Below are 20,655 nucleotides of genomic sequence, written 5' to 3' on the forward strand. Positions count from 1 at the left end.
ATGACATTTAAAAATTTTACTACTTGCCTCTGGAGGTGCTACTGGAAATAAGAGCTTTTCTCCTTTCAGCAAACAGGACACATGACTATAATAACCGATTAGGTCTGAGAGTGAAGCAAAACGACGTCCACCAATGTAATAGTCTCCACACATGGCAATAATCCTGTTAACAAAAATAAGAATCTTGATATAAAAAAACTTTTTCTACTGATTTATTTATTGGCATTTTTTTAAGAAAAAGAAAATTAGAATAATGTTTAATTTTTAAAGCAGTATCTACATTCAGCAAAATGCAGTATTACAAGCTCTCTATAAATATGTAACTACATCTTAGCTAATTACATATTTCATTAAAAACTGCAGACATGTATTGCATGATACAGCAGTATTTTAAGACTCTAAAGGAAGTGCTGATTCACAAAAAAAGAAAGTTCATTTGTCAGAACTATGAAATGAAATTAAAACAGGAAAATGCAATTGTGGGTGTCCTGAAAAACTAAAATAATGCACCAACAGACACAACAGCATTATTACTTGTATCATCCAAGATATACAGCTTTCATGACAGGCTTATATGAATTTAACAACCCCAACCATTTAATTGCCAAGAAACTTATCCTTCATTCCAAATGAGGACACTATTTATTGGTTTCTTCCAATTTTACTCTTTTTCTTTAGCAGGTCATTATTCTGATACATTCCTCCCAAAAAGTCTTCCTTCACAGTCATTTCTTCATACTAAATTATTTCTCCCAAACAGCGATGTAACATGCATACAAAGATCAATCCTCAGAGATTGAATTTTTTAAGCACACAGCACTGCAAGGGTAGCCAGTAAACAATTTTTTGTAAATAAGGTAAACAAACTTTAAGGACATAGGCTAAACCTTTTGGAATATTTTCTTTTAAGATTCCTTGGTAAATCATTTCATAGACATTAAGTTCTAAATGAAATTTAGTGTTTCTGATTATTACCTCAACAAGCTTAAATGAAACCTTTCTTCAGAACATTGAGCTAGCAAACACAGAAAGACTTTTGTAACCAAAGAAAATTCTGAAGGAGAAGATTAAAAGGTAAATATTTTCCTTCAAAGTTTTTGCATGACTGACTCACCAAAAAAGGTAACACTTCAGTGAAAGAAGACTTCATTTTGACAGATTCATATGGTACAAATCAATGATATGCTGCACAAGCACATATGTCTGTATGGAGCTTTCAACAGGCGCCAACAGAATTAAAAGAGCTTAAGAAACTTTCACCTAAAACATTGGGGTTTCAGTTGCACAGAAATCTAAATGAGGGACATCTTTAGCAATGGAAGTTCCAGGCATTGCTGATAGGCTGCAACTGGCAAAGATCAAGCTTTGGTGGAAACAGCATTTCTACTTTGTGGAACATAGGAGACCTGTCCCTATATTTGCTTGGAATTTAGGGCTGCCATTCTTGAGGTTGACAATGTTCTCGAGTGTAACAGTTGCCTATATAATCACAAACAAAAATATGTATTTGGCAGTCAAAGAATGAAACTGTAAACATGTCCAGCCTCTGAAGAACAAACACTATTAACTTAAAGTAATTCCCTCTGGTTATTTATCTCTATGTGTTCTATGGATCTCAGAATGAAAGATGCTTTAAGGTTTGAAAATATTGTAAGGACCTTTTCCTTAGCAAATCAGAAATCATTAGACTATTTTCTACCTGAGATGCCAGAAACACACTTATGGTAGACATGAACCAAGTCAATTGTCTCATACTGGCTTCAAAGGAGAAGTTATTAAAAATTGACCCAGGACTCTAAAACAGCACTGGAAAGCAAGTATTAGCACAATTTACTTGTCTGTTACTGCTACACAGTAGCCAGTTCCCAAACAAGTATCAGTATAGCTGAGAAGCTGAAATTGATAGCTCAGATGGCAAGATGCAAACATGAGATACTATTTGTGTGCTATATTGTCTGCACTTAAAACAATTATGCCTTCATGTCAATGGGAGATCAGGACCTCTGAACCACATATCATCACACATCAGATGCAACCAAAAAGTCCCTGCATTTGCAAACCATGCACGCAGTGGCTCATACGTTGGTATTCTGGATAACTCTCACTTTCAGAAGTTGAAGAATTTGCTTTGAATTTGTTTGTTGCTACCAAGACAACTGACATAGATATCATTTACTGCTGAGGAGACATTTGCTCTCCTATTTTGTAACGATCAACATTACACTGCAGCACTCCACTTGCTGATTAACCTTCAAGCTCTTCTCAGAATACATCTGATTCACACATAAGAACAAATGAACTTACTGATGTACACAGTCTGGCAATGGTAAAATAATCCTAGTTATGACTTTGGATACAACTGTTTGTATTTAGAACAACTAATTCTAAAACACGCTGAAAGCTGTTTCCAGCAAGCCTTCGGATTATTAAATACATTATCTCTTTGTTTCTTCTTAGTTTTTGGGGTTTTTTTGGTGTTGGTTTGTTTTTTGGTTTTGGGTTTTTTTTTCTGGGGGGTGGGGGGAAGTGCCCCTCAACATTAAGGAAGCAACCACATATGCTAGCACTTGTAAGTATGTCCTGTGAGCTGCAATGGCTACTATGGAACAGACTCAAAACAATCTCCTTGACTGACCAATGAAACCTGCATGTTTCTTTAAGTCTATTCACAACCACTTTAGACAGGCTTCTCTATCCAGATGTTGTTGGCTTCCTCACATTTCTGTTCTTTAGCCTATAAAGTAATTTTTAAGCAGCATATTTTAAAACAAACACAAGTAAAAAGCTGTACCATGCAAAAATAAAGTAAAAAATATTCAACTGTCAAACGATGATTGTTTTCTGTTTGTACTCTATTACGTTCTAAACCCCAAAATAAATAATTACAGTATTTTAAAATAAATCATTTAATTCTCACCTAAAATGATTGACATTTGTTTTACTAAGGAATGAAAGCACAAATGAACCTGGTCTCCGATCACTCTCTCGAATAAGGTAACTCCCAGGTTTTCCTGCTTGTCTAAGACGTTCTTCCGCAATTGTTCTGTCGAGTTTTCCATGATACCACCTGAAAAAAAGTAACAATGAGCATCCTTACAACTTAATGTTTTTGTTTATTCTCACAGAATAGATCTATGAGACTAACAAAAGCTTTCAGTCAAACCTGATGTAACTCCAAACCTTTGTTTCAGTTATCCCATCTTCACATGTTCAACCTCCCAGTTTACTTATTTCCAATAAACAGTATTTCTAAGACAGCATGGTTTTTCTGCTTCTCCCAACAAACCACCTCCCCAGGGGTCGGAAGGTCTATACGTATCATCAGCTTTTCTATCCTTCCTAGTTTGCCTATTTTAAACAAACAGAAACAGAGGTGAGTGATCTGACTCAGAAGACTGTTGTATTTTAAGCCTACATGAACTTCAGTTCTTGAGAAGTTAATTGTAACAACCTGCTTCTCAGCTGACACAGACTGCTGTAGCAAAGCCTGCACTGAATTGGAGTGACAGCAGCCACCAGACCACCATCCAACCCCAAAACATTCTTTCCTAATCACAATGGGTATCCCATCAATTAAAAGCAATATGACAAAGGAACACTTCAGTCTAAAGTAAAGGTTAGACTGTTACCGTTGAAGCATTCACTCACCTTACCTCAGTTTATTTACACAGCTTTTGTTAGAACACTCATTTTATTTCAAATGATCAGGTATTAGGTTTTAAAGGAAAAAAAGGCAGCAACAGAGTGCACCATTCAATAGAAAGCCAAGCATTGTTCTCATCACCTTCACAAAGCCACAGCATGTTCCAGAGCTACATGCTGTAACAATTCATTAGCTCTACACCCATCAACTAACTGTGCTTATTTCAACCTTTGATTTCTACACTTGAGAAAATATCAGCTTCCATACAGCCACTGTTTTAGACAATTTAAATCCTTTACCTCTTCACACCATTTGCCTTTTAGTTCTAATAGTTCACACATCTTGTAAGAGTCACAAAAATGCAATTTGGAAGAGATATGTAAATGACTTTGAGCGAATATATGCACACATACCAAAAATTACACAGATTACAGTTTCAAAAAAAAAAAACAACCTAAAACCAGAAAGACCGGGCTGTTGATAAAATCTGAATCATTTTAGACCAGAAGCTTTTCTTCTCTATGAACTAGAAGCAAAAGTTTTGAGAGCTTTTATCAGAATGAAAATCAGACTAAACTGATAAACATGTATGCCAGCAGAAGCAGCACCAGCACAGATACTGTTTACCCTGGCAAAGCCGTGTGCTTGCTAGTATAGCTCTCCTTTGCTTCTCTTCCTCATCCTGATCAAAACAAGTTAAACCAGAAAAAGCCCTGTTATGTCTGTACAACATACAGCACTTTTAGCAAGATCCTGTCTCACCCAATTCCAAAGCAAGGCAGCCTCACGGACAGAAACTTGCTGCTTAAACATGGCATGCAAAAAAAGAGTATCACGCTACACCTACCATGATAATCCTTTAGGAAGTGAAACAAAATCAAGATCATCTATTTTGACATACCTAGGATGAAATATCCTGCTTGTCAGTGTGCACAGCATGGCTGAAACCCGAGTTCGTTCATTCCCAGCACATGTCACAACTGGGCTTTGCTGTTATGGACAGACCGACTTTGACAAAGTAAGAAACTCCCCAGAGACCCAAGAAACTTTCCTAATGAAGAAATTCTTTGAAACCAACATTCCATGAAGACTATTTTAAACTAACAATAGGTTCACTAAGCTTTTATTTGTTCCTATTTATCACCCACTTGAGAAAAATAATCTTAACTCTATTGAGAGACACACTGCATTGCAATGCCAAACTCAAAATGGGGAAGGTCAGAGTGTTAATAAGAATGCAAATTACTGAGAAAAAAATACACTAGGAAAACAAAAATACCCAATTACTTGCAAACAAACCATTCAACTTTTCTGTTAAGGGATCAGGATTTCTTGCAATAACAACACAAACTTTGGTGCTTCAGTTTTAAGACCACAACCTTTGAACAGAGGACATCCTCTGTGCCAGTGACAGCGAAATATTTGTGTGCGTGTGTGTACAGACATATATATATATATACACAGACACACACATATCCCGCATATTGGAGATCACTTCCTTAAATGCTGAACAGGCTATAGCTATATTCTCACCCATTCAAGAGTTTCGTATCAAGCCTAATTGAAGACATATATTACCTGGTAAAGTATAAACAGGGTTAAAAATTATTTGCTCTACCATTTCAGAAAAGATTTGTTTTCTGAAACAAAAGTATCTGGTTAACTTCAAAGTGCAATTAAATTCAGTGTCACTGAGCACATACTTGAAATATTAACAGCTGATAGAAAATAATACTGAGTTTTACAGCTTACTATGCACTAGTGCTATGTACAGTTGCTCTCTATCACTAGATACAGAAATAAGTATCAACACAGAATTTAACTACCAACCGACAGGAAGATACAAATGGCAGCAAAGCAGTCAATATTGGGCAATGACAGCAGAAAACAGCTCAAGTAGTATCCTCAGGAAGCCCCTGCAGATAGTATGCATCTTTAAAAAACAGGATACACAATTAAGTACAAGCTCTAAGGCATCATCAGAGTATGCAAAATGCTTGTCGAGAAATAACTGTGCTTTTCCAGAGAGCAGTTTGGTAAATAGACCAAACTTTTTCAAGCACTATTTCAAACACTGGAACCACTTTTTTCAAGCAATATACAGTATAACACTGTTGAAGGACTTCATTGTTAGAAGTGCGCATCTTATATTTCATCCAGCTATCACCTGGTCTCACTATTATAAGAAGATACACTTATGTCATCATCTTCAAGTAGTTTGACAGCAAATAGTAAAGACTACTTTACAAAAATGCTGTACTCAGTCTGATTTAAGGATGTCAAGTGCACAATTAAGTGGCATTATTAAAAAAAAATACTTCTGTTGAAAGGTTGTGGGATTTTTTTCCTTTGAAATACATCCATATAGATCTATGATGTGAATACTGGGTAATATACTGAGCACAAATTCATACGGGTTATGTTAAGATCTCTTATGCTGTATTATCATTTATAAAGGAAGATCTATCCAACGTTATCCAAAGAAAAGTACAACAGGAACAACTAAACTACAGAACCTGCCCTACTCATCATAATTTCATCAGAGAATAAAGAACGCGGAATACTGAAGGACAGGACCAGGCCATCATCAATTCTGAAATAAAATAAATCCCAGATCTTCTGGCTTTAACCCTCAGTCAGGTATTTCTATGATGCCCAAGTTCGGCGTTTCTGAAAAAATGTATCAGAAGAAACCACCTCTCTCTCTTCAGCAGCTGTGCACCATTTCAAGTTTTATAGGTCAAGGTAACAACTTCAGCATTTTGCAGGCATAACAGATGCAAGTTTAATGTGGTCACAGTCAGAAGCAATGCTTAACCAGACCTCTTGATTTACATCAAATACAGTGTCTGAACACACATAAAAGGGAGTCCTACCTACAGTGCACTACGAATCTCATGAAAGGAGTTAAGCTTTGGATAGGAAGGTATGAAATAAAAAAGCCTGCTTAGCTGCTTGTAAATATAAAATTGTCCCTGTGGCTGTGACTTAACAAATGCATGCACTCAAAACCATAACTCGCTACCACTTAGATACATATCCTCTATCATTGCCAAAGACAATATCCTTATCATTTCTTATCAGTCACCTCTGCTTGCTTGCCTAGTCAGACCTAGGAACACTTTTGTATTTATAACATTAACTTTGCAAATTTTTTAAATGCAGACAATCCACCATTTTCACAGTGTTTTGAGCAAACATAATTAAATGACATTCTGAATCAGTGCTAGTGCCCTGACAATACAATAGCTATTATGAAATGCATTAAAAGAGAAGATGCAAGTATCCTTGCAACAGAATGTTATGGAGTGGTTAAACAAATGTCTTACCAGCTATAGATCACGATTTAGGTGGTTGGTTCCATGACCACCCATTTAACTGCTGTAACAAACTTGTAAAACGGTTCTTTATTTTGCTTCTAAGAGAATACCAATAATAGATTTCTATGTTTTACAAAGCAGTCAGAAGCTACACAAGAATATTATCTCATCTGCCAGTTTAAATCAAAACCACGTTCAAAACTCCAACCCTATGGTATCACAATCTTAATTACAGCAAACAGCAGAATGCAGACACAATAACACCACAAACAGCTTATACATCCACACAAGTGACATACAGCTGTGCAGAAGAATGGTCCCCTACACTACAGCCACAGCCACGTCATGTGGCTGACAGCCATAAGCCAAGTCATAACACTCATTAAATGAGTTGCAGTGCAGTTAGAGCTGCTACCTCTGGCCTGCAAGCAAGAGTGCCTTAATTTTCCTTGGCTCCATGGAAGATGCTGCATATCAGACATACAGTCACACCAGCCTCATTAGGCCTAGCCAGCAATTTCTACTGTGGGCAGGAACACAACTACGCTGCATCGCTTCAGCAAGCTCATGGTACAGTAACAGGACTTCTGGCCCCCAACGTGGGACACACCACAAGGTCCATGCAAGGCACGGGCTGTTCACAAAGAGGTAGCAGATGGTGAATGTACCATCTGGAAGGAGGCAGCTGCTATTGTGTGTGTAAGCATGTCACATTGTTCAACCAAAACCTTTTATTTACATATTTCCTTTTTTCATGTGGGAAAAGCAAATATTACAAAGCTTTGTTGTTCTATAGAAGGATTCTGCTGGTACAGTATACTGCAGTTTTTACTTAGGAACACAGTAGGTTTGGGAGGAGGGAATGTAGGAGAAAGTACTGAAGGGGAGTAAAAGTGTTTCTCAGCAATCTAGAACAAAAATGTAGATGTTGCTAATAGCTGCAGACCTCCCTATTTCCATCTAGAAAAAGCTATGGTGCACAGGGAAAAAAAAAAAAAAAAATCAATCAAACGCCACATCCACTTCACTCAAAGCTCTTGTTAGCCATACTCTGCTGCTTCAACAAAACCCATAAAGCGAACAGAGAACTTCTAGGAGTCACGGTCAGTGCTCCCCTCCCATCAATTCAGTCACTGCCTTAGTACCTTTCACACATTACAGATTCTTGTTACCACCGCCTGAGACTATGTGAGCTCTGTTCCTATTAGAAGTGAAAGAGAGCAAAGCTGATTGTCTTGAACTGGGAAAATCCTCAATTTCAAAGGGCACACAGAAATCTCAAGTACAGTTTCATGAACACAGAGGGGAAAAAAAAGCCACAACAAAGTATCCTGTTATTATTTGTTTCTTCTTAACCTGTTAACACCAACCAGCATCCCTCAAGCTTTCCATCTAAAGACTTCTATTTCATTCAAGTTTCATTTCAGTCCTACAGTTTCTCTCAGCCTAAAAAGACATTCTTAGTTTTACCATTGTTATGCTGACTCTGCCTTTTAATACTTTATGCCCCATCTCTGTCAGATTTGTAAGACTGCATTATTTCCTTCATGTACATTATTTGTAGAGATTAAATTAAGGTCAGTTTCACAGAGACTTCACTAAATTTAGATCCTTCTTCTGTCATGTTAGTTACTGTTCAGTAGTTACCAATTTCTGACCACCTCCTTGCAGTTCTCCACATCACAAAACTTCCTGCCAGAAAAAGCTCTTTGCAAATATGTATCAACTATGATACTGGATGCACCTTTAAGATAATGAAACAAGAGCTGGAACAAACTTGAAGCCAAGTTAAGTGTTCTGCATCCAATGTGCATGAAATCGTTGTGTACTCTACTAGAAAAAGGGGAGGAGGGGGTTTTATTTCTTTTATATCCCTATTCCTTTTTCTAAGAGGCAGTACAATGCGTTTAAACACATCCAAGTAAGTGTAATGAAGAATAATTCTACTTTTCTCATTCGACTGTTCCAAAACCCATGACAAACAGCATGTGGAAAACTGAACCATGCTGCACTTCAAGAGCAGGAACCAGCCAACTAATGTGGAAAGTCACTACCACAGGCACTCCTCAGTACACCAGCTGTGCCAACCTGTTAACTTTGGGACCTGCACACACCTCCAAAAAATGCTGTCAAAACACTTTCAGCAAAGTCTACACCAGCTCTGGCCTAGACCAAAACAGATCAGCCAAAAACCTCCTAACACCGTAACAAAAAGACTATGCAGAGATGAAAGAGCAAGATAAGCATACAGTCAAGAATGCATACATTTAAATAACTTCACTAAGGAAAGAAAGGTTCTAGAAGTTTCAATTGCTGTAACAAACAATGACATAAGCTTTAAAGGAGACAGAGATGTGACGACAGCCAACATAGCCAAAAGATTTCTTTCAATCCTACCTGATATACATTTACTGAAGAGTGCCTATCTCATTTTTGTGAGAACCACCAATAAGCAGGTGAAATACAGCTAAACTGGCTGAAAAATAGCTCTTGGAACAGCTTGCATTTTCTTACTGAAGGATCAGCTTAGGAAATGAATTCTGGAACTCATTAAAGTTTTTAGCAAGAAACTTCCCATTTTTAAATGCTGCCTACTTGTGCCCTCAGGGTCAAAAATAGGCCTTTTTCTGTTTGAACTAGAAAGTAACTACTACAGAAACAATGTTAATACTCCTACACAGATCAGCAGACACTCTTTGGCAATAATTAAGGCATTTCTAAGATGATATTCATCTTGTCTGCCATTAACCTCATTAAATGTAACACGGGCTCCCTCACCTTCCCCCCCTCCTCGCACCTCACCATCTCTAAGGATGCGCAGATTTTTGTTTTGTGCTCCACTCTCACCTCCCCTTCAAGCTGGAATGCCTCTCTAGAGAGCTGCATGGCAGCCATGGATAAGTAACTGCTTCTGTAACAACAAACCGTGACAGTTATACACTAGAAATCAAAGATGGGTACAACGCTTGAATTAAAAGATGTCCAGTACTTCCCACATGCACTAGGAACAATTCACATCATGCTGTTGGATTTGTTGTGTAAGAACTGTGTAGACAGCTAAGAAAAAAAACCTGTTTCTAGTCTTGAATATAGAACAAGACAACTGCTACAGAGGTTCGGTAATATCCTGCTTTTGGAGGAATAAAGATATTTCTCCAGCATCCCTTTTATTGCAAAGGAGTAGAAAGAACAAAAAAAAAAAAAATAAAAAAAATCTCTCCCCAGATGCTTAGAAAGCACAAAAATCTATGCAAGAAAAAATCTGAGGAAAAGGTGTTTTTGAACTCAGTAATGCCAGCAATTCCTTAATCTTCCACATTAAGCAAGTATTCAAGGTTGAATCTTGTAATGTCTCCAGTGTTACTCTACTAATAGATGGCAATATAAAAAATGGAATGGATTTATGGTTACTCTTAAATTTGATATATAGAAAAAGATGATGCAATTTATTTATAATAACCATACAAAACCCAATGAGTAAGACACAGACAGAATATCCTTTTGTGCATCTACTTGCAGGTGAACACTTACATACATACATGCAATTTTACAGAAAGCAAGAGGTGGACTTAAAATCCTAAGTTAAAAAAAAAAGACCAAAATTTTAGAAAAACCTCTTACACAAATCTACACAGAATTGCCATGTTATTCCAACCTTTGATAAGGTTGGCTAAACATAGATGGTTTCTGGAAACCACTCCAGAAAAGAAACCAGTGTACTCTACAAGGGGAATTTCCTAGAAGAAACCCTTGTCCAAATATCTCTGAGTAGATATTAGTAAGAAAATAATCTGCCCACCCCTGCTGAACTAATGACAGTAATTCTTAGCAGAACACTGTAATGTTTTAAATGTAGTTACATACTCAACTTCTTCAAATATAATTACACACAGCTAACATCTCAACACTAACATTACCTGGCAAGATACATACTGGATGGGTGGTCCACAAGGCAGGTAGGAAATTGGCCCACAGCTGCATTTGGAGTGTGGTGATCAGTGGTTTGTTACTCAGGCTGGCAGCCTCTCACAAACGGGGTCCCCCAGGGACCAATACTGGACCCCATGCTGTTCCACATCTTCATAAATGAGCTGGATGATGGGATTGAAAACTCCCCCACAAGACTGTTTACACCAAGTTGGGTGGCAAGGTGGGCACGTCGGAAGGGTGAGCCATCTTACAGAGGGACCTCAGCAGGCTGGAAGAGTGGGCTAGCAAGAGCAGTATGAATTTCAACAGTTAAGACAAGTGCAAGGTCCTGCACCTGGGGTGGCCAAAGAGCCTAGTCCCGGCTGGGTGGAATCTGTGTGGGGCTGGGGAGCAGCCCTGCTGAGAGGGACCTGGGAGCCCCAGCAAGATGAACCCGAATCAGCAGCATGTTGCTGCAGCAAGGGAGGCAAATCGGACCCTGGGCTGCATCCACAGGGGCGTTGCTACCAGAGACAGAGACATGATCATCCCACTCTACCCAGCTGTCAGGCTGTGCACGGAGTACGGTGTCCAGTTCTGCTCCCCACAATTCAAGAAAGATGCAGACAGACTGGAAAGGAACCAGAGGATGGCCATGAGATGATCAAAGGGCTGGAGAACCTCCCCTGTGAGAAAAGACCGAGTTAGGCGTCTTCTCCCTGAAGAAGAGAGGGCTCAGGGGGACCTCATCATGGTAGTAGTTAAATAGTTAAGTAGTTAAAAAGCAGTAGTTAAACGCTTTTTACAGTGACATCACTCACTGGAACAGCCTCCTCAGTGACAGAGAAAACCTCACTGGAGGTTTCCAAGATGCGATTGAACAGGCTGCTAGATAATCTCCACTGCACTCCCTTTCCCAACAAAAAGTTGGGCCAGATGATCTTGCAATGTCCCTCCCAACCTGGACTATTTTATGGTTCTATGATTCTGTATATTCCAACCCCGATGAAACAGTATACTTATGAAAGACCAATTAGCACTTGAGATTAACAAGTATTACTACTTCAGTTTAACAAAAAAGGAAGCCGTAACAAAAGTAATTGATTTGGTATGAAGTTGGCCTGAGAAGCAGCTGAAAATACCCAAATTTGAAGATAAAGATGACTTTTTTATGTACTGATCATCATAACAGTCAGACTGCTAACATACAAGAACACTGGCTGGGTAAAATGAGCATCCTGGAGACCTCGACAGTCTGTTCCTGAAATACGAATGCAGCATTTAGCAACACTGGTTTACATACATTGTAATAAAAATATTTCTTAGAAGGAAAAGATAGATCTCTAAAGCAAATTCACTAAATATTTAAACAGCACCGTTAGCTACTTTAAAAATTTTCCTTTTTGTTAAAAAGGCAAATTCTTGAGCTTTTCCAGCAGAAATTATATCTGCCTACATAGAAAATAATGAAACATCCTGTTTACCAACCTAAGAATTTCTTGTACCTTCCTTCAGTCTTCCCTATTGGCTACTGTCTCTGATGTTATTCCTGCCTACCTCAAGTAACAATTTCCAGCAAATAGGTCCCGCAACACACTGATCCTCAACTATAAACAGTATGTTTATACATATACAGATTCATTTAAGCTGGAAGTGAACAATGGGGATCATCTAAGTTCAACCTTCCCCCTGCCGCCCCACTCAAGCAGGGTCAGCTACAGCTGGCTGCTAAGGGCCATGCTCAGTTGGGTAATGAACATCTCCAGTGATGGAGAGTCCTCAGTCGCTCCAGGCAATATTGTCACTGTTTCACACACACAGCCCCCACCATAAAAAAGGCGTCTCTTTTTTTTTCATGTAGAATTTCAAGTTTTTTAGTTTGCTTCCATTGCCTCTTGCCCTGTCGCTGGGCATCACTGAGCATAGCCTGACTCCCTGATTTTCATTCCCTCCCATTAGGTATTTATACATATAGACAAGACCCACCCGAGCCTCCTCTTCTCCACGCCGAATAGTCCCAGCTGTCTCAGCTGCCCCTTGTCCGACAGATGGTCCAGACCCTTCTTCATCTTGGTGGCCCTGCACCGGGCCCACTTCAGCAAGTCCATGTCTCTCTTGTGCTGGCGAGTCCAGCAATGGACACAGCACCCCAGATGTATCTGACCAGTGCTGAGCTGAGGGGAAGGACCACCTCCCTCGAACTGCTGGCAATGCTCCTCCCAGTGCAGCCCAAGACGCTGTTAGCCTTCTTTGCCATGAGGGTGTATTGCTGGCTCTGTCCGGTAGGATGCCCAGAGTTGCTTTCCAGCTGCTCAGCCCCCAGCAGGCGCTTGGGGTTACTCCTCCCCTGTGCCAGAGCTTTGAATTTCCATTGTTGAACTTCACAAGATCCCTTGCAGTCCAGTTCTCCAGCCTGTCCAGGTCACTCCGGATGGCAGCACAGCCACCTGGTGTTTTAGCCACTCCTCTCAATCTTGCATTGTCTGTGAACTTGGGAAGGGTGCACTCTGTCCCAGCATCCAGGTCGTTAATCAAAATGTTAAACAGTACTGGCTGGCCCCTGGGTACACCCTGAGGAACACCACCAGCGACTTGCCTCCACCTGGACTTTGTGCTGCTGATCACCACCCTCTAGGCCTGGCCGTTCAGCCGGTTTTCAGTCTGCCTCGCTGTCCATTTATCTAAACTGTACACTGTCAGCTTGTCTATGAGGAGGCTATGGGAGACTGTGTCAAAAGCCTTACTAAAATTGAGGTAAACTCTCCCCCTTTCTCCCTGAGCCAATGACCTCACTGCAGAAGGCTGTTAGGCTGGTTAAGCACAATTTCCCCCTCATAAATCCACGCTGATTACTCCCCATCACCTTCAACACAAAATACAATTTAAAGATAGACTCATGTAAAACTGAAATGTCTTCTGCTCTGGAGCGATAAAGCAGGTATTTTACATAAAAATAAAAAAGTACTAAAGACTGCCTGCATAAAAGTACATAAAACGGGACAAGCATATAAAACTTGTCAAGCACATTTTATTGGTACTGACCATACTCTGGAGGAACACAGAGGAATGAATAATTGTTTCACTGCAATACTTATATGCAGCACAAAGACAACATTAAAACAATATGCCTTCTCTTCCCTCCTACTGTGCCTACCAGTGAGGCAAATACCATTATTTTGGGGGTGGGGGTGTTAAAGGAGAAAAAGATATGTGAGAAACTGGAAAAGTACTATAAGGAGCCCTAGACATATATGGCTGGATCAACAGATGGGGTCCTACACTGAAGAGACCCATGTCTTCACTGGCAAACTTTGTGTTTCTCCTCACTCCCCGGCCACAAAACATTACAAGAAAAGGTGAAGGAAGTATGGCACAGTTTCATGCTTCTCAGTAGGGCAGGCCAGTAGACGAAGTGCTTAAATCCCACACTGAAGTTCTAGGAGTCAATATACAACACAAAGTAAAAACTAGATAAAGTGCAGGTCAAGAGACTCTATTCACTGTTTAAACAAAATGACATCATCTGATGTTAACTAGAAATATTGACTGAACTACTGAAAAGTCCTCCTCAAACTTTTTCTGGCATCAAATGCTGTTCCACTTCTGGTTTTCTTCAACTGAAGCTTTCATTTATATATGTACCTAACACACTCCGTTTACTTACTGCTTCGCTTCCCATATATGGTTAGGTATGATTTTGCTCTGCTACTTTTAACCATTCGATTAAGAACAGCACTTCTACCACCACCCATTCGGCCACAACTAAAATCAGATTTACATTCAGGTCTATGTTGTAAGTGGCCACATCAGTACACTACCCATCAGCTACAGAAAAACAAGGTGTTCATCTTCCACAGAGAACAGGAATTAATCATAAAATCCATTATCTAAAACAGAAAAGTCTCCCTGCTAACCATATTAACTGCTGAACAGAAAAGAAACTGCCTATTTTAAAATCAAGTCACATTACATTTAATTTTTTGTTTATACAGTACCTAACTGAACATGCCAGTATTATTTCCCCTCAGTTTTCAGTGCAACAGATCCACTCAACAGCATGGAAAAGGGCCTTCAGCCATTATTCAAACTGAAAAAAATCCTTTTCATGAGTAAGTGAAATAATTGCTGCAGAACCCTGGACCTGCCACCTCTGACAGTCACATGAAGAAACTTCACATTACATTCAGGTAGGAAAATGTTCTACTTTCATGCAATCCATGCTTATTTAATATTTCTCTACCTATCTCTTTATCTTCAGCTCTTTTCTCACTATTACATTGCCTCAACAGGCATCGAGAGTGACTGTAAGAATATATCTGCTTTGGGTAAGATCTATTTCAACCAGACAGTATTTTGACAGCCTATTTCGTTTTGTATGGTTCGTAGCTTTTGATTTTGATTTCCATTTCAAACTGATAAACACGCTCAAAAAACATCATATGAAAATGACAGTTTTCCTGGAATATATTGGAACTGCTTCTGCCACCTTAATGCATTGCGATACTAGGATCAAAAATAAATGTGTCAAATATGATTTTTAATCGAATACATAAACAACTGAACTATTCCACATCCAGCTGGTTACAACCAAGTTAAACAGCATTCATTCATTAAATTTGAAGCCATTTCCTTACACTGTTTCAGCCCCTGTCAGCAAGCTTTGCAAATGGGGTAGAAAGCACAGAAAAAAAAGACCAAAACAAACACAGGGTTGCCCACTTTATTCTCTAGCATCCTGTGCCTCCCACCTAGCATTAAGCTACTATTTAAACATGCTACTGCTGTGCTCCTGAAAAACCACACACACACAAAACAGACAAGCCTTAAGTCAGTTTCACTCCAGATCAAAGACAAAAACCCACCCTACCCGGAGATTTTGAGTTTTTGAATACAGAGAACCTGATACATGCTAACAATTACCTCCCACTGCTAGAAAGTTAAAGAAAACAAGCTAGGAGAAGACAAGTTCCCCTCTTCCTTAGGTACGTGGAAAAGAGAAGAGGAAATAAAGTGTATTAGGTGCTTGCTAGCTAAGACGAACACATCCTGACTACCCTGAGCAAACTATATTTACAGCATCCTGATGGGAAGTGCAGAACTTGCATCTGCTTCACTTCCCATCTCTTCAGGTTAGTTACTGTGAAAGCCAGAATGTTAACTATGCATTATTTAAAAACTTATTCATGTTTAAAACACACACGCACACACAAAAAGGTGTTTGTCTGCAACATCTTTATGGCCTAACACTTGCAAACCGGGAACTCACTAATTTTTTGTTTTGTGTTTGTTCTGGGGTTTTTTTAATTGGCAAAACAAGTTAAGAGACAAAAAAGTGATAAAGTGTCTAAGTTTACGCAGAAAGCTTCATCTTATTCTATACTTAAAACCCTAATCTGACATTGAAGTATGAACTTGGAAACACTTGCAGCAACTTTTACCAGATATTTGTCTGGAGTCAGTAACCAACCATTCCGTAAATCCTGAAATGTCCATGGGAAGGCAAAGAAGCCTAGTGAGTCGTTACTATTACAAAAGAAATAATTCCTTTTCATTCTTATACAGGAGAATAGTAAATTTCTATCACATAAAGCAAGGCCAGGAGTGAAAAGCACTCTCAATTTTCTGATGTACACATAATATACTACTAGCAATTAAGACAAAGAAAGAAAACCATTTGACAGAGTTGTGGAATTACCCATCAAGCCAACCCTGCATGCCTCCTATAAAAACTGAATGAATTAGGAGGAAGTGGGAAAGGGTGGAGCTGGCAGTGATATTTAAACAAATGGAACAGCAGTTCTGTAATCACATTCAACTGGATAAATTTAATCACAAATTTAAATTAGAAGTTCAATTACTGCTCTTATATACTTATATTGGACCTTTCCTTATGTAAGATGATAGATAATATTGATCTTTGGTTTTGGTAATAAATCAAGAGTTCAACTCTGCAGAAGCAGATGGTATGACTGCAAAGAAAGGGCACTTCCAGAATAAAACAGCAGGACTGAAAGGATACAATTTACTACCGACATATGGCCAATGTAAATGACTTAATTGAAATGGTAAAAACCGATGCTGTATAAAATGAGAAACAAAAGGGGAAAAAGCTTCTAATTATTTTAACCAGCCATATTAATTCTTTCTTTTATGTTAAAGTCACACACCAAGGATAAAATTACAAAGAAAAAGCTTAAGTATAGAGAGGTAAGAACTTCCAAATCAGTTTTTTAAACGTATTTTATTTCTTGGATGTTTCTGTATTAAAGAATCTCTGAGAGAAGAACATTTAACTACAGAGCTACGCCCTGGTCCTACAAAAACTTTGATGTTCCCTTTGTTTGAGAATCAGGTAAGTAACCTCGTCAACCAAAACAAAATCAGGGCCTCTGCAGTCTTCCCTTGCATGTACTCCTTGTCGGAATTCTAACATCTTCCTTCATGAAAAGTTAACCATCACCCTTGCACGTGACTTACAAAACAATGTTCTGACTGTAAAATCCACTCAGAATTGTAGGTATGGTAGAAATTAGACGCATCAAACAGGTAATTATTCACAAGTAAGTACCCCACTTTCCAAAAATACTTCTTACAAAGCTTGCTTTTTGGCTTTTTCCTCAGTTCTCTGAGCAACTCAGCCAGGTCTTAACAGAAGAAGCAGTCTGATCTTTCAGAGAGAAAATCAGAAGAGCAGAATTCTGTACCTCACTGGCTTGGCATGCAACACTGAAGGAGTAACTTCTCTTTTATGTGCTTCTATTTCCCTCCTTATCCTTTGTCAAACCTGCCTAATCCTATTTCTAGCTCATTAGGAAATTCTGCAAGTTTAAGACCATTCAAACACTGCCTTCACAAAACAAGGCCTTAACATTTACAAATTTCCACAAGTCCAGAAATTGAAAGAATAAAGGATTACTAGGAAACCTGTCAAGGTTAGAGAGATTAATTTAAAAGAAATCCTATAATGTTACATTTTATGTCCTCCTTACAGTGGCAGTTGCTCCTGAAACCTTGGAAGCAGTGAAGCAAAATAGCACAGAAGGGAACTCTGTGACAGTGGGATTATGAGAGAATGTAAAAAAGAACCCAAATTCAGATGGGTTTTCAGATTAACTTTCTGACCTACCTCTTGAATACATCTGCCACCCTGTACCTCAAAACCCTAAATTATTGACTATACTCACTGTAACTTTAGAAACAACGTATTTCTAGATAGCGATGAAACCAATCAAAGCCTTTGAAGCAACTTGATTTTTGGGAGAATACATTACTTGCTTGAGAACTATTTTCTGTTATCATACAAGCTTGAGAGTGCTTCACGTAAACTGCAGGCTTTAAGGCTGTTCAGAGTACTCACTAAGTACATGAACTCTATATAACATTATCTGATCTTATATTTCACACAATATAAACACAGAACTGGTGTGCCTCTAGTGTAGGATTCTTTCTATTACCAAGCACTGCAGGAATCACGATTAGCCTAATGGATGGATAAGAGTAATAAAACCTAACAGTAGGTTTACAGATTTTGGGGGTGTCCCCCCCACCTTGGTTGAGCAGCAAACCAGTTAGACTTTATTTGTAAAGATTGCCTCTCTGCTAACACTTTAAAATACAGGACTGATTTTTAATTCATTTTAAAGCCATGTTTCAGCTGCCTGAATTGAAGAAAAAGCCAAACACGTGTGCATCACTTTAGCTATGTTTGGGTATGGAATGGAAAAGTGAAGTATTACTGTGTTTCCTTTAGTATAAAGCAATGCAATGGAGAATGATGACATGGGATGGGAATTATGCCGTGGACAGCATTTTTGTTAGGTTTTATTTGAAAAAAAAAAAAAAAATTGCTCTTCTAAGACAGAAGACGACAGCGCTACCGGAGATTGGAAAAGTCTCCCCAACAGGTAGTTAAACCACAACCGGAATAGCTCACTCTTCCTGGCAGCCTGCAGTATCGCTACGAAAACTTGCAAAAAACTAACCCGGCTGGTCCCCAGGAGCCGACCCCGGTACCACCCTCCACGGTGGGCAGCTTGGCTTGGCGCCCCCGCGGCCGGTGCCCGCCGCCCCCCCTGCCCCCCTCCCCCCGCACAGGGCAGGGCTGCCCGGCGGCCGCCGAGGGGGCTGCCCCCTGCCCCGCAGCGGGGCTCCCGGCCGCGGGCGCGCTCCGGCGGAGCAGCCTTCCTGCTGGAGCGGAACCGGGTGGGGCGGGGGGGCGCAAAACTTCTGCGGGACTTCCACGGGAGTTCGCACACGCGCCTCGCCGGGCTGAGGCGGGGGCGCGGCGGCCCCGCTCCGCGGAGGCTGCGGGGGTGCGTGGGGGGGGAGCGGCCGGGTGTGGCGGGCCCCGCGGGGCGGCGGCTACTCACTGGTTGGTGGGGGGCGCGTTGAGCGGGATGGCCACCTCCTCCTCTTCGTACTCCGGCCCATCCAGCGAGTCGCCTTCGTCCACAGTCCCCAGCCCCCCGGACGAGGGGGGCGGCGGCGGCGGCGGCAGCGGGGGGAAGGCGGCGGTACCGGAATCGGCGGCCCGGGCCGCCTCCGGTCCCTGCCCCGGGCCGGCCGCCGTGGCGGCGGCGGCGGCCACCGGGGAGGCAGGCCCCGCGCCCAGCTCCAGGTGCCCCAGCACCGAGCACAATGCCGGGCCGCCCGGGGGGCCGGCGCCCAGGCTACCAGAACCGGCCGGGAAGGGGCCCTGCGGCCCCGGCCCCTTAGCCCGGCACACGGCGGGGTGGTGTCCCGGTTCCGCGCCGGACGCGGCTCCCGCCGTCCCGGCTGAGGTAACCGAACCGCCCTCCTCACCTCCGGCCTCGGCCGCCATCATGTTGAGCCTCGCCCCCCTCCCCCCCCCGCCGGCCCCCCTCCGCCGGCCGCCGCCGCACGCCGGGGAGGTGGCGACAAAGGGGCCCCAGTCCCCCCCCACCCCCCCGCCCCGCCCCGCCCCGGCGGGGAGCGGAGCCGGGACGCGGGCAAAACTTCCCCGGCGGAGACGGGCTGGGAACAATAGCCGGCTGGGCGGGGGCTGGGCGCGCAGCGCAGCTCCGCAGGGCCCCGCCGCGGCTGCCTCGGCCCCCGCCGGCCGCCAGGGGAGCGGCTCCCGCGGCCCCGCGCTCTCACCCCGCCTCCCGCCGGCCGGCCCGGGAGCGCGCGGCAGCCAGACGGAGCGCGCCCCACCGCGCCTGCGCGCCGCACGCCCCCCCGCCCCGCACGCGTGCGCGGGTGGGCGGCGGGGAGGGGAGGGGGGGCGTGAGTGACACCCCCCTTGGCCCGCGGGGGCGGGGGGGGGAGAAATAGGAAGTGCGGCCACGCGGCGCGGGCGGCAGGTGCTGCGGGGGGGGGCGCGCCCCGGCCGTGAGGAGGGGCTGTGCGGGGGCGGTGCTGCGCTCCCCGGCCGATTGAGGGGGTGGGCGGCTGGTGCCCACCCTGCGCCTCAGGTGGGGCCTTCCCGGAGCGGGACTCGGTGGGGTGACCCCCCGCCCCGGCCCGACCACCCCGCGCCGGGCCTGGGGGCAGCAACCCGCAGGTTGGGGAGGGGTCCCACCGCCTCTGGGCCTGGCGTGCCCGGCTGCGGGCTGGGGTCGGTTTTCTCCCAGTAGCCGGCTTGAAAAGGACCCTTTCCTTTACGTGCTACTGCAAAAACGGGGTATTACAGCCATCGGAATAAAAAACTGTGTCCCACGCTCTGCAAGGTACCCTTTATCTTGTAAGAGTTGCGCCTCCATTGCTACTAAAAAGGTATCTGCTCTTTCCTGAATTTGTACTTTTTTTCCTGAATTTGCATTT

At 42.2% G+C, this 20,655-nt stretch overlaps 1 protein-coding gene across 1 annotated transcript in view; it reads right to left on the reverse strand.

The window, feature by feature from the left end:
* The window catches only part of RASA1 (RAS p21 protein activator 1), a 67,764-nt gene extending 48,008 nt beyond the window's left edge, over positions 1–19,756 (reverse strand). Inside the window, exons 1-3 of the mRNA XM_080371766.1 lie at positions 19,242–19,756; positions 2,918–3,067; positions 28–163 (exon numbers count right to left, since the gene is read on the reverse strand). Of these exons, the coding sequence (XP_080227892.1) occupies positions 28–163; positions 2,918–3,067; positions 19,242–19,696 (741 nt within the window). The 5' untranslated portion in view covers positions 19,697–19,756. The remainder of the gene's footprint in view (positions 1–27; positions 164–2,917; positions 3,068–19,241) is intronic.
* Positions 19,757–20,655: the final 899 nt, after the last annotated feature.

Source organism: Falco punctatus, assembly GCF_963210335.1.
Source record: "Falco punctatus genome assembly, chromosome: Z".
Taxonomy (NCBI): Eukaryota; Metazoa; Chordata; class Aves; order Falconiformes; family Falconidae; genus Falco; species Falco punctatus.